This window comes from Anoplopoma fimbria, chromosome 13, assembly GCF_027596085.1.
Source record: "Anoplopoma fimbria isolate UVic2021 breed Golden Eagle Sablefish chromosome 13, Afim_UVic_2022, whole genome shotgun sequence".
Classification (NCBI taxonomy): Eukaryota; Metazoa; Chordata; class Actinopteri; order Perciformes; family Anoplopomatidae; genus Anoplopoma; species Anoplopoma fimbria.
In genome coordinates this window covers 4752029-4765497 of record NC_072461.1, presented here as the reverse complement: position 1 = coordinate 4765497, position 13469 = coordinate 4752029, and the positions used below count along the sequence as shown (strand labels likewise).

General features: G+C 38.3%; 3 protein-coding genes across 6 annotated transcripts in view; 1 reads left to right on the top strand and 2 right to left on the bottom strand.

Moving 5' to 3' along the window:
- The window catches only part of kmt5ab (lysine methyltransferase 5Ab), a 4001-nt gene extending 512 nt beyond the window's left edge, over positions 1–3489 (bottom strand). Inside the window, exons 1-7 of the mRNA XM_054610615.1 lie at positions 3345–3489; positions 3014–3117; positions 2150–2297; positions 1643–1850; positions 1443–1530; positions 1254–1313; positions 613–803 (exon numbers count right to left, since the gene is read on the bottom strand). Of these exons, the coding sequence (XP_054466590.1) occupies positions 613–803; positions 1254–1313; positions 1443–1530; positions 1643–1850; positions 2150–2297; positions 3014–3117; positions 3345–3354 (809 nt within the window). The 5' untranslated portion in view covers positions 3355–3489. The remainder of the gene's footprint in view (positions 1–612; positions 804–1253; positions 1314–1442; positions 1531–1642; positions 1851–2149; positions 2298–3013; positions 3118–3344) is intronic.
- Positions 3490–4438: 949 nt separating this feature from the next.
- Positions 4439–5704, bottom strand: mtrfr (mitochondrial translation release factor in rescue). The gene is made up of 3 exons (XM_054611707.1): positions 5614–5704; positions 5229–5507; positions 4439–4876 (listed from the first exon to the last, which is right to left on the bottom strand). The coding sequence occupies exons 2-3, from the start codon at positions 5505–5507 to the stop codon at positions 4646–4648; spliced, it is 510 nt and encodes a 169-aa protein (XP_054467682.1). The 5' UTR covers positions 5614–5704; the 3' UTR covers positions 4439–4645.
- A 31-nt stretch (positions 5705–5735) lies between these two features.
- LOC129101781 (membrane-associated phosphatidylinositol transfer protein 2-like) overlaps positions 5736–13469 on the top strand; it is a 40854-nt gene continuing 33120 nt past the window's right edge. The window contains exon 1 of one of the 4 annotated variants that reach the window (XM_054611704.1): positions 5736–5819. The gene's annotated coding sequence lies outside the window, so the exon portion shown is untranslated. Of the gene's footprint in view, positions 5820–5938; positions 6018–8470; positions 8900–13469 lie in introns of those variants that run through there. The other 3 variants (XM_054611703.1, XM_054611702.1, XM_054611705.1) reach the window with 3 other exon arrangements.

Here is a 13469-nt window from a genome sequence, read left to right as displayed (position 1 = left end):
GAAATGTCTTTTTACTTGGAGACTGCTTATTAGAAGAACGAATTTCCTTAGACATTTTCATGACCATACATTCTCTGAGACACCTGTGTGTGTATACATTAAAAATAAGAAAAACAAGGTCTGAGTCTGGGGTTACCCCAAGCAGGGAACAACTACACCACAAGTGACGTAACTGATCTGCCCACAAGTTTAAATAACGTTTAACCAATATACATTTTCTGAGTCGATCTTAACTGTACCAAATATACTCTATAATACAGGTATTCGTGAAGCATTTCCATGATTTTTTCAAAGCTTTCGGAGTTTATTTATTTTTCCAAAACTTCTCCAGGCATGAAAATAGATTTTTTTTCCATGATTTTTTCAGGTTTTTCGTGACTGTAAGAACCCTGCTTTATTTGACAGCCAGCCGAGACAGACAGGAAACATAGGGGGGGAGAGAGGGGTATGACATGCAACCCAGCTCAAGTATGTAAAATTATTCTGCATAACAAATAGTCTTAAAAAAAACAAAACCTTGGATCAGATGAAAAGATAATAAGTGGATGAATTGAAGAAAGAAAATAAATACAATGATTTAACCTATTTCAAGGTGGTGACGTTTAGACTTACCAGTACGTTTTGGATTGATACTGGAAGTAATACATGTAACAGCCTTTTTGTGGATCCTGGGTGTACTGGGCCTCCCTTTTTTTAGCCTCAGCTAGTTCCAGTAGGTCTCCATGGTACTCCACAACAAACTCTCCCTTTTTGAAGATCTTGGCAGCAAATATCCCTCTTCCTTTTCCTTCTATGTTTTTGATCTGTCGACATTCAAAAGCAAAAAAGTGTTAAATAAAACAGTTAGCCATGGTGCAGAGGTTGCTTTACAACTACTTTCAAAAATAATAGATTTCTTACATTCTGGTTAGTGATGTTTTGCCCAAACTAAGTATCAATCACTGACTGGTTAAATAACCAAAAATTATGTTTAGGAGAAAATTAAAATATAGGTCACATAAATGACTAATCTACAGATAATACTGCAAATGCACACCACAGGTTACAAATAACATATATAACTCTGCCATTAAACACAACCAATGAATTATGTTGTAACTTAACATATTTTTTTACCATTTACAGCCGTCAACATCAGTTAAATGGGAGCACTGTAAATTTCGGACATCAAAATAAAAAATACAAGGTGAAATGTATCAAACATATTTGGACTGCAATGGGCACAGTACATATAAAGTACTATTAAATGATACCTGCAGTCCTTCTTCAATGTCATTCTTTATCAGGTCATCAATGTGTCTGTGTTCTTCACTCTGTTGACAATTTGAGTAAGTGGGTCAAAGTCAAACTTTCTGTTATGGGTATATAGAGTTGCATGATAGAAACTATCACAAAGAAGTCAGCAATAATACAACCCACAGAAAAAGAAATTTCATTCAGACCTTTAACTCTGTCTTTGTTTTTCTGTTACTTCGTCTGATGGGATAATAGTCTGTGACCTTTCTGTTTTGAGGAGCTTTATTCTCCGTCCTGAAAAGAAGAGACATTATGAAAGTAAAAGACATTTTGATTGTGCAACTCTCTGTGAAAGCGCCCATGTCTTTTTTTGGTAATGATACAGGCTTTTTGTTATTCTGCTTACTTTTTTGCTCCGTGTTTCCGACGGGTTCTACTCTGAGGTTTGGCTGAAACTTTGTGGTCTGCTGCAGACTTTGCACTTGTGTGCGTGGTTGACTCTTTTTGCTCAGGTTGGTCGGTGGATTGTTTTCTGATCCCATGACTGTGACAAACCATTTCAGGCTTCTGCTCCTTGGACTCACAACTCTCAGATTTTATTTCATTTGGTTTGTCTAGAGGAAGAAACAAAGACAGAAATTGACAGCTGCCCTGAACATTTAGCCCTAATCAACACAGTGAAGTTCCTTAAAAAAAAAAAAGTTAAATTATTTCATAAGATAGTGGGTCTTATGAAACACCACAACACTGCTACCATTCAAATGCACAGGAAATGTTTCTGTTGTACACGTGGATCTGCTGACCATACTGTAACATAGGGGTGGTTAACAAATAGAAGATCACATGAAATAGAAATGACCAAACGACAACATTTCCGATTTGAACCGGTTTTAAACATGAATTACGTACTCACCTTTTTTTAATTTTGACGTTTCTGCATTAGTTGCATCAGACTCATTCCCCTCCTGGATCAGCATGCTTGAATTGTCGCTCAGAGGGGATCTAGGTTTCCTTGGACTCTGTAGACTTTGTAAAATTGACGGCACTGTACCTACGCAATCCTGCAAAGATACAAATTTTGAAACTTTTTCATTCACCGGAGTAAACCTGAAGACTATACACATTCACCTAAATTAAACAAGATGAATTACAGGAGAGGTCATATCTTATGAGGCTGTGTTTTGAACCATTTAGCTGCTGCAGATTGTGTTTTAATGTCTTTATTTGTGCTACCACCACTAACAACATGCATGTGAGAAAACAAATTGAACAGATTGCCAGCTGATAAAGACATGACCACTACCTGCTACCACCTGGAGTAGTAAACATTACAGTGATAACAGCACCATGTCTGATTCGTGGCATATGCACTAGGATTAAATGATAGTAAAAATGATAGTTAATAAATGAGAGTGCCAGGTATAAATAAATATATAGTGTGGATTTTGGATTATATTATTCATTTCAAATGCTTATAGCTCATTGGAAATCAACCTTGTACAATGTTAGTGTACGTGCTGTTTATTGAGCAGTTCCTCTAGTGACAATGTTTACATATGGGTGCACTTACTTTCTACACCTACACTTGTTTTTTTAGGCCAATTTTGCCTGAAAGGCTCATTTCTAGGTTACGGTTATATCCGGTACTACGACGTCAAACTGGGGCAGGACCCCAGCAGCTATAGCGTTACCTTTCGGGTTGTGGGTTAAGACAGGGAGTGGCTAAAAACGATATTTTGCAAACACAAAAGCGTGTAACGAAACAACAGAAACATACCTTGTTATTTGCAGGTTGGTTTTCCTTTGTCTCCTTCCGTGAGGCCACTTTTTGTTCAACAGGGTCCTCGAGCTTTTTGTCGGTTTTCAGCACACTTTTCTTCCCTTTAAAAACACGAAACAAATAAATGTAAGCATTGCTGTCTCGTTTATATTACATGATACAAACGCCGACTTTTACAAGCAAGTATTATTAAAACTACTCTAATTAAAGACCAGTTTCATGTTTTTTTAAAAGTCTGTCCTATATTTAGGCCAGCTGGCATGAGCGACACATTAAACAACGCTTCTGTTTCTTGTGCGGAAAAACGAAAACCCTTTAGGAAGTTTACCTTTGGCCATGTCAGCTCCCAGAATACAATGAGAGGACGGGGAGTCTTTTTAATTTGCCCTGTGTCTACGGGCTCCTCACTTTCCTTGAGGCACTGCTGCTGCAATGAAGAACTTCAGACCACAACGCTGCAAAGTAAAGCGAGTGAGCGTGGTGGATTTAAAAACCGTACGACGCCTCTCATTGGCTGATTTGTCCAGGTGGGCGGGGCCCCCAGTATGAAAGTAGTTCTCTCATTGGCTGCAGCTCTGACCATCACACGGCCGGTCAACAAAGCTGACACAGTATGTGTCCCACTCATCCAGTCTATGGTCCCACCAAAACTGTGCTGCAGTCATGTATACATTGCACAAATATCTTGATCTCAGTTGGATTAAATTAATTAATTCAATCCTATGATAATTGTTATCATTCAATTATAATGTCTGGCATAGAAAATTAGGTGTTTTGGGTATAAATAGTACTGAGCAGCATTTAAAAGCCTGATACAATCTGGAGAATGTTACATTTCATATGACGTTACCCAAGCTAGTGTGATGAATAAAGATAAGTAAATAAAATCAATTTACAGCATTATTTCAACTATATATATATATATAGACATGGAGCAGAAGGAGGCAGTGTGGCCTGGGTATGCCCACCCCTGGGCAAACAAGGTCCCATGCTGAGACAAGTATCTAAACTGTGAGTCTTTGGTGCAGGCGCTAATTAGGGAACAACTGACAGTGGCACATAGATTGGTTGGTTCCAAGACAGGTCATGTCTTTTGTGTTAAGCCCAAGTGGTTAAGGTCAGACAGCTAAATGTTATGAAATCAAATGAGCCAGCAGGAAAAGGCTCTATTGTGTGGACACATTCAGAATTGAAACTAAGACTACAACACTAACAATTTAAATGAGTGAGAGGAAATTAAGTAAACAAATTATTAAATTAAAGAAATATGTATCTAAGTCAAATAACACCTACAGGTAAAGGTAGTATTATGCATCCCCAATTAATATTATTTTTTCTGAAGAACGTCTATTACGTATTCAAGCATTAAAAGATTTGAATGAACTGCACATTGACAACATTATTGACTCAATTTTATAATAATTTTTTGTCATTTTATTCTCCAGTCTTCTTCTTTATCTTGTTGTAATGCAACTTTGCATGAAAACTGCCATACAAATATAAGGAATATTGTTTATATAACTGTTGACAGTACATCCTTCCAGGTTTAGTTATCCAGTCTGTGTAGGCATAAAACATACAGAACCTATAAAGTAATAATGTATTCATTCTATATTCCATTAAAACATTTTAAACAGTGTCATTTCCAGGTTTGGAGTCCACAGCCAGAGCTTCTCTAAAGAGTCTTTTTCTCTCCAGGTTTTCATTTGCCTTCCTCCTCTTCTCTTGTTTCCTCAGCTCAGACTCTTTTTTCTTTACAATGATCTCACTGAGTTCTCCTTTATAAACAACATCAAGTTTCTCTCGCATGATATCCCGAGCACGCTTTCGATTTATATCCACAGATCTGGTTTGATGGCACTGCAGGGGAAATAGTACAAGAAATTACTTTAACATGGTTAGTAAATACTTAAAGAACTTCACTGTGAATCTCAACTTCTAAGCCAACCTGGACAAGATGTTCTTTAATTTCAACATCTACATTTCGATGACAACTGGGCATCTGTCGCTAAAGATTATGTAAAAATGATTAAATGCATCAGAACAGCTATGGAAGCTTAGTTGAGCCTGATTTGTCAACTGAGGTTTCCAAGGTTAAACAATTCATATCTCTCACACTCTTGTCATTTATTCACCAAATATCTACAACTTGTGGTGCAGTAGTCACCAGAGTTGACAGTTACACACAGGGAGATTTAAAGACAGGATTAACCTTCACAACAGTCCCACTGGGGATGTGCTTGAGCACCACACAGTTGCTGGTTTTGTTGGTGGCCTGTCCTCCGGGTCCAGATCCTCTCACAAACTGCTCCTCAAGCTCGTCCTCGTTCAGGACAGGGAGGTCTATCAGGTCCTTTTTACCGGCTATCATAACACAGGTCGGTCCAGGTGGGAGCGGCCTTAGCAGCGGAGGAGCACCGGGAGGACCTCCCCATATGACCCGACTGGACACACTACACATACAGCTGATGGACGGGAAAATCCGCAACATCTATTTAAATGTAAAAACAAAGTGAGAGACAACACGTGTGTTACAAAACATTGATTATAAATAATTTGCCCCAAAAACTGCTGTCAATGCAGGAGTTAAGACTCACTGTAGACTATGACATTTCCCCGTCTGTTTCACGGTCTTGTCAACGTGTGTTGATGTCTGTTTTGGTTCAATCTTCTCTTCTTCTTCGTTTCCGCCAACAGTCATCCAATCGGCAGTAGTCGTGTTTCTTCTTCGTGGCCAGTAAAAAGGTCCTCGTTGACCCTCTGCCGCCACCGTGTGTCGGTTCTATGAACAAACCCCCAGCAGGTAGGAAACTAAAAACATGTTTTTAAAATGTTGACAGTTGAGTTTTAGGTTTGAGCTCTCTCTGGTAGGATTTTTGAAAGCAAGACTGTGCGTGAATGTTGGTTATTTTTTAGGAGATAGAAATTGAAGTTATCAAGGCCATGTTTTGCATGTTTGGTGCCTGATTGCAGTGAAGGATGATTCACAAACTATCACCAGGTGTGAAGAAAACGTGATGCTCTCTTTCTGTTGAATATGTGACTTTGATATTCACATTCACTCGAGTTTTTTTTAATCACATGCAATCCCTAAGTAGATGAGGAAGGATATCAATTTATATCGACAATGTGTAAAAATAATATGCTACAACTTGCGAATTTCACAAAGGTGTCACTATCTCAAGGTTTTGCTGGCTATAGACTATTGTTTTCAAAGGCTATAGTCTCTGGTAGGCTAACTTACTTCAGCCACTTTAACAGACAGTAGCAGTTTTGTTTATTGATGGTGAATCTAATGCTGTAAACTATATTTCAGCTTTATTATTTTCATTATTTAATATTCATCACTTCGAGCAGTGCCAAACACTTGTGGAAGGAGTATGCTCATTAGTTTCTTAAGGATTCCTGAACATTAATGTAATAACGATGCCCATTTAATGCTGTAAAAACTTTTTTTGTTGCAGAATAGTTTAATATGGCCGGAACAAATGTACTGTTCTGTAATATCTCTCTCTCTCTCTCTCTCTCTCTCTCTCTCTCTCTCTCTCTCTCTCTCTCTCTCTCTCTCTCTCTCTCTCTCGACAATGACTATAATTAGTAAATCAGGAAAGTATGTAGGTCACCAGGAAAGGACAATCTCCCTGATGAACTGTGATGACATCGCTCTGACATCGCAGTGGGGGTGGTGCGTTTCTAATTACGTGCACTTTATCTGTAGTTTTCACATTAAAACGTACCCTCATTTTGGACCAATACAATCTTTACTATGTCATTTTCGTGGACTTTGCAAAAGACTCACCTTTCCAATACAATGCGACCTGAAGTATTTGTAAGAAATCTGTTTTATACATATTTTTTTCTAACAGAAACAGACATCTTCACAATCATGTGGTCAACCACAAAATAGTTGTGTATTTAAAGTAACTCCAAACTGTGGTGATTGCAAAACTTGAAGAAAATTCAGGATTAGTCATCATTGCTTTTTTGTCATAAAAAGATGCAGGTAAGTACTTCTGCCAGATAATAGATTTTTAGTACAATGATACAATATTATGTATAATTAGTGATAAACTATATCTATAAATGTATAAAGACTGGCGTGGTCGACATCCTATCCATGACTTGAGATATGAAAAATATATCATCTTTAATTTTCCTACTTTACTAAATGAGTTGACGACAATAAATGTACAGTATCAAAGCAGATGAACCTAAATAAATGAAAAAAATAGTACTGTTGATGAACTGAGTAAAAGTAGGTTTCTCTATAACCACATGCCAGACTATAACTGCCTGCAAGCATGAATGTAACACGACTGCTATAAATGTACCTTTGCAATTTTACATCCAATAATAATGCCTCTGCCTGCGGAAATGCGTAACCACTTGTGATACCAGTTCAGACCATACACTCCGCTGCCAGCAGGGGGCGCCCCACGATCGAAACTGCTCATCTGAACTTGAGCGAGTATAAGTCCGTCAAACCTGCGGAAGGAAAGACCAACACCGGAAATTAAGTGACTTTTCCCTCAGAATAAAATACTAAATTCGTTTGTGCTGCTGATTTTTATCACTACACAAAGACTTTGTTTTATCCGGACCTTATTATAGCGTTTTGAATGAGACTTTATTGTAGGACAGGTGCAATCAGCATAGTGTTTCGTGGTATATTGGAGTATGTGTATATATATATTTATAAATATATCTTGTAAACTAGTGTTTGATGTCAATTCAAACCATATTTCTTTTTAGTTTTGAGGGAATGATTTAAATGTTGTTACATATTTATTCTCATTATTATATACCCAAGACCTTCCTTGTTGCCAGTGTTCATGTCAATTTTGTAAAAAGAAAAAAAAAAGTTTAATGAGATCATAAGTAAAGAGGTAAAACTGAAACACCAAAGTGTGGTTTACATGTTGTACTACCTTGTTATTTGCAAATGGCTAGATCATTTCAAGTATATATATATCATATGTATATATGGGGATATTATGTTGTATGTATTTATGATGTATGTATATATATGTATGTATGTATATATATGGGTATGTATGTATGTATGTATATGATATATGTATATATATGTATGTATGTATATATGTATGTATGTGTATATATATATGCATGTATGTATATATGGGGTTAGTATATATATTTCTCATATGTATGTATATGACACCTATATGTATGTGTATATATATATGCCAGTATGTATATGTATGGGTTTGAATATATATATATATGTATATATTGTGGTATATATATATATATAATATATATATACCTATATGTATATATATATATGTGTGTATATATATATATATATATATATATAGATAGATAGATAGATAGATAGATAGATAGATAGATAGATAGATGCATTGTGTGACATTCTCGACTTTTATTTCGAAAATCGTACCGGAAGCGTGGTTTACGCGGGTAACCTTGACAGTATTGCGCGTCGTGCCTGAGAGGAGGGCTGTGAAGTCTCGCAGCTCAGACTCGGGGAGTGACATTTGACGGTGGCGGGTTCTCTTCGTCCGTTTCCTCTCCCGTTCTTCCCGGTTCTGTGGACGGAGGCGCCGCACTCACCGCCGCCGGGACGAGCGCAACACTGCAGCAACTCCCGCTGAGGGCGGCGTGGACGCGGACGGACATCTTTAACGTTACCATAGCTACTTTGGCCTTTTCCTGTCGTTTGAGGAAACCCAGCGTGCGGTTCTCCGGCGCAATGCTGTGGACAGATTTAGTAAACACGGGTCTGCACGGCGGCTGATCTCGTATGACGCGGTCCTTGGAGCTGATGATGTGTCTGTACGTGTCGCCCGTACACGTCGTACCCGCACCCCGTCCTCCTCCGCTGAAGGGCATCAGGTCCAGGTATGTGATGAGCTTTTGAGAGCCACCACTTTGTCATTACCGTGCTGCCATGTTGCTAGGTAACTAACTGACGGTGAGTTTACTCCAGTTCAGATCTGATCACCCCCCTCCTGAGATGCATCGCCATGTTAAGTCATTCTCACAGGCACCATGTGCTGCCACAGCTCGCCATTACATCTGTGGAGGCTCACTTTGTGTTCCTCATTGGGCCTGAAGAAGTCCTGCTCCTCCTGACATGTTCCTGTAAGCGGGCTTATGCACGTCATCTAACAACATGTTGACATGAACCACGTAAATGGGATTGTTTGTGGATCTTTCATGCTCCATGCTCTTGCTCTTTTGTTACTCTTTCCAGTGACACCCGGGTGTGAGAGTGTATTTACGACCCATGTCCCTGCTGCAGCGTGTTTGAGGTTGATTCACCATGGTTTTCTACCTCAGTCAGAAGGTCCCCTTGGAAATGAAGGAAAGAGAGCCCAGATTTGACTGAGGTTGCTGTGGGCTTGTTTTTCATTTAACTACAAACCTACATGCCACCAGCTTGTTTTTGTATACCCTGGGTATCTATTTCCAATAAGACATAATGAGTTTCAACATCAAGAGTCACTCAACTTGACTCAGCAGGGCCTGGGTGAGTCATGGAGGCAGTGCTGACTCTGAAGCTGTGGCGTCTGTTCTCCAGATGATTGCTCCGATGAGGACAGGAGCTTCTGCATGGCCGTTCCACTGGAACCCCCTGTTGTTGTTCTCCCCCCCCAACATTGCATGCAGTATGGCTTTGAATTAGGATTCCAATCTGAGACGAGTGTTGAGATTTTCTGTGCTGCTGACCTGAGCCTCGGCCTGATAAGAGCAAGATAAGACAACACAGGAAACACATACCATGGTAGGTTGTTGTGTTGTTCCTGGAGAAGATTGAAGTAATACGCACAGAGGGTGCATTCTCTCTCTGACATGTTAAAACCTGCCTCATTGAAACCATAACGGTTGTGAGGGTTATAAAAAGCACTCTGCATCAGCTGATCTGTGATCTTTAAGATTATATTGGTTTAATCATTTCTAATAACATGAAAGCAGAAATTGGAGTACTGAATTTCACTGCAAGTACAATCTTTTGTCTTTCCTGAACTCTGTGCTTCATGTTTACACAGATTGTTATCTTCTGAGTCAATTTTGGATTTTGACTTTTAGACTGACTCATTACTTAAGTTTCTCTTTTTGATCTGAAGCGTGCGTAGCTGTTTTTGTTGCTGATTGTAACGATTACCACACACTAAAGCTGTCGATGACCAGTAGGATATTTACTTATGGCATTCATTTTTGGCACAAAGAACTACGCCATGACCCAATTTGCTGATGTTGCTGCTTGTTCTTCTGTTCAAGTGCTGTTCTGATGATTAAGGGCAGACTGCTTGAAGGGAAGGCCATCGCTATCAGCATCACAATTTCAGTGTTCCTGTCGTGCCTGGACACAGCCCCCTTTACCAGTCACACCTGTTGTGACTTTTAAGATCTGGTGGAGGTGTCTGTACACACGGCAGCTCCACAACATATCTGCCTAACCAGTTTTCTGGTCTGGGCCTTCATTCCCTCCAACTAACAAAATACACTCATACACCTGTCCGTGGTTCATGGGCAGGGCTTTGTTGACAATGCAAATTTCAAAATCTCTATGATGATTTTATTCCTACATTCAAAATTGTAGCTGAGTAGAAGCAAAGACGTGTGGTCCCTTTCACAGTCATTGCAGTTTATTAAAGTAGTGATAGGTCTGATTCAGGCTCATTCCTAATGTTCAGCCTAATTAATGTTTAATTAGGACAGTATTTTTGTCAAATCACACATGGCCAACAAAATGCAAGCCTTATGTTTCATGTTTATTAATTAAATAAGGTGTTAACTGCTCAATTTCTGACTATACTGGCCTCTATATTGGTTTTTGGTCAGATCAGAATAAAACAGCAAAATCGGTAGGAATTCTCAAAGCAAAGAACTTAACAGACTTTTTGCTGCAATATACACTTACAAATGTTTACAAAAAAATGCATTTCCTTTTTCATTGTTGTTCAAACCATTAGAACAAAGTGAATTGATGGCAGTTCTCTCAAACGTGTTTTGCAGCATTGCAGACAGGCAGAAAGGTGCATATAGTGCTTAGAAAAATCTTTGAGAGCGCTCACAAGGCAGCATTGATTTTACCCTCATAGATAATGTTGTTATATTTGCAATTCTGTGACAGTAATATGTGGCTTTTTTTATTGTTATTATGAGGAAATAAGTTTAATTAATTAAAAGTAGGTGGATGTTAATAACCCTCACTCAGAAAATTGTTCACTTGAAAACTTATTTTATTTTTAAATTAAGCGAGTTCTTTCAACACATTTCCAATATTAATTCAGTATAAATATTGTATGAGTTATTTCTTGGAAAATTAGATTTGAAGCTTCAGGATTGCAAATTTAATCGCATGCCATGTTCTTATTGAAGTTTGACACAGTCCAGAAGTTTTTAGGATAACCATACATGGACCTTTACATGTTTACCTGGTATTAATCAGTATTTTCATTATTCTGCTGCATCTACAGTAAATCAAGAAAAAGACTGTAGTTGAGATGTTGAAATGTAATAGCGTTTTAACTCTCAGATGTCTCTAGAATTTTACCTACCAAACAAACACAGTATGGTAGAAAGAGTGCAGGTAATTATGAGTCAGTCCATTGTCTGTACAATTGTGATTTCAAGACGTGGTGGTTTTTTTTTGTTCCATGTTCACAAGTTATATTTGTTGAATTAAAGCAGTTGCTATGCCGTTTTTTTTTTTTAGGCAGCTCATAAAGCAAACTGGAGGCACTGCAATGAGGATAATCATTTCTAACTGCTCTCAGATACTATGCTAATGTTTGCTCATTTATGTCTCACAGGTCTCTTTCCCTAAGACTAATATTACCCACCACTCTGCTAATGTAATACAGTAATAAGAGTGCCTGACAACCTCCTGATGGTCAGGAGGAAAAGGCTGTGAGAATATGTAAATATATGCTGTATGTCTGAGTGACTGTGTGGAGTGGAAAATTCCTGACAGAGGAGCCTGTAGCCTACGAGCATGTGTTTGAGTAATCATAGCACTGCGTGGACTCTTTGTGAGAGTTTTTTTTATTCTTACATGTCACAGGTCTTCAGGTGTACTTTAACCCTCAGTTTTCTTCTGATTGTCTTACATCATAAGTGAACAATCCTGTCGCTATTAAGAATACAGATGACAAACGAATATACAGCCATTTTAGTAAAGGAAACAAGGAAGACTCACTTCCTGTCAGTTACCGTTCGAATGACGTATGCAGCTGCTCACCACATCTTTTGCTTCCATGTATGTACTATTTGTGCTACTTAACAGTTGAGATTATTGTCACAGGAAGAGCAGAGAGACATCAGGTACAAACGCAGTAGCATGAACTATATGAGGCTATTTGAGGGGAGTTAACGTTTTGTACGATGTGGCTTTAACTGTTGTAACATACTGTGTTGCACTATAACATACAATCAAATCTACATTTTCCTGTTTGTGTTGTAATTTGACATTTTCTTCATGTTGCTCCATCTCCATTGATTTTGTAAAATTGTGTGAATATTGGTGTTACTATGTTTAATTTCTACACAACATTTGATAGTTTGGCTATTTAAGCAGTGGAGAGGTCTAGTCTTGGTTCTTTACCAGAATATGGACTTTTGTGTGTTGATCTCCTGTATCATGTCCCCAACCACCATATACACATAATCACTGTCAGCCAAGACAAGCAGGCAGTGGTAAAATGTAGTGGATAGTGACAGAGACTGAGCGACTGGGTCTCATTTCTCACTGTAGGTGAATGTTCATATGGTTTCCTGTGATTACTTTGTTATGGTATTAACTCTAAAGCTTGGCATATAATGTAGGAATGCAGTTTGTTGGATGAGATGAAGGTATTAAACGGGATTCACAACAAGCCTATCATAATATAGTCATAAGTTATTTTTCCCACAGCTGATAACTCCTGGGTACAAACGTTCAACATGTCATATTGGCGTCATTTCTTTGACAGTCAATAAACACTGATTGTTATGGGAACTGACAGCACCAGAGGGGATTTTATGTTATGAGTGCATTTGATGTTAGGAACTTTGAACACTACACTGAAATTAAATGTTTTATCATCAGCAAGGCAACTTTGTAAAATATCCTTTTGGTCTTGATAAATTGTCTGCAAGAGGACATGAGATGAACTTATTTTGTTAACTGTGCTAGAACAGGAATTCTCTTAACTGTTAACACCGTAGGACAGTGGTTTTAAGTATAAGCAAGCTTGAATGTTTTGTCCTGAAATACAGATATGATTTGAACAATCTGGAATGGTGATTTAAAAAATAAAATAAAAAAAAGTGTCTGCTTTTAGTCTGGAAGTTTCTCTTCAGTGAACTGTACTCAGCTGAAACATTGTCATGATCAGCTCGACGTCTGCTTTGGAATTGGATTATGATGATGGATAGATGAGGAACATTACTTACTGCACTGCACACACACTTAAGGATTATA

Bases quoted from the DNA above. Each gene is read 5' to 3' on its own strand.
- mtrfr (XM_054611707.1), bottom strand. From the start codon at position 5,507: ATGTTGCGGATTTTCCCGTCCATCAGCTGTATGTGTAGTGTGTCCAGT. The intron at 4,877-5,228 runs GTTAATCCTGTC...TTTCCCCTGCAG, and splicing joins CCAGTGGGACTGTTGTGAAG to TGCCATCAAACCAGATCTGT.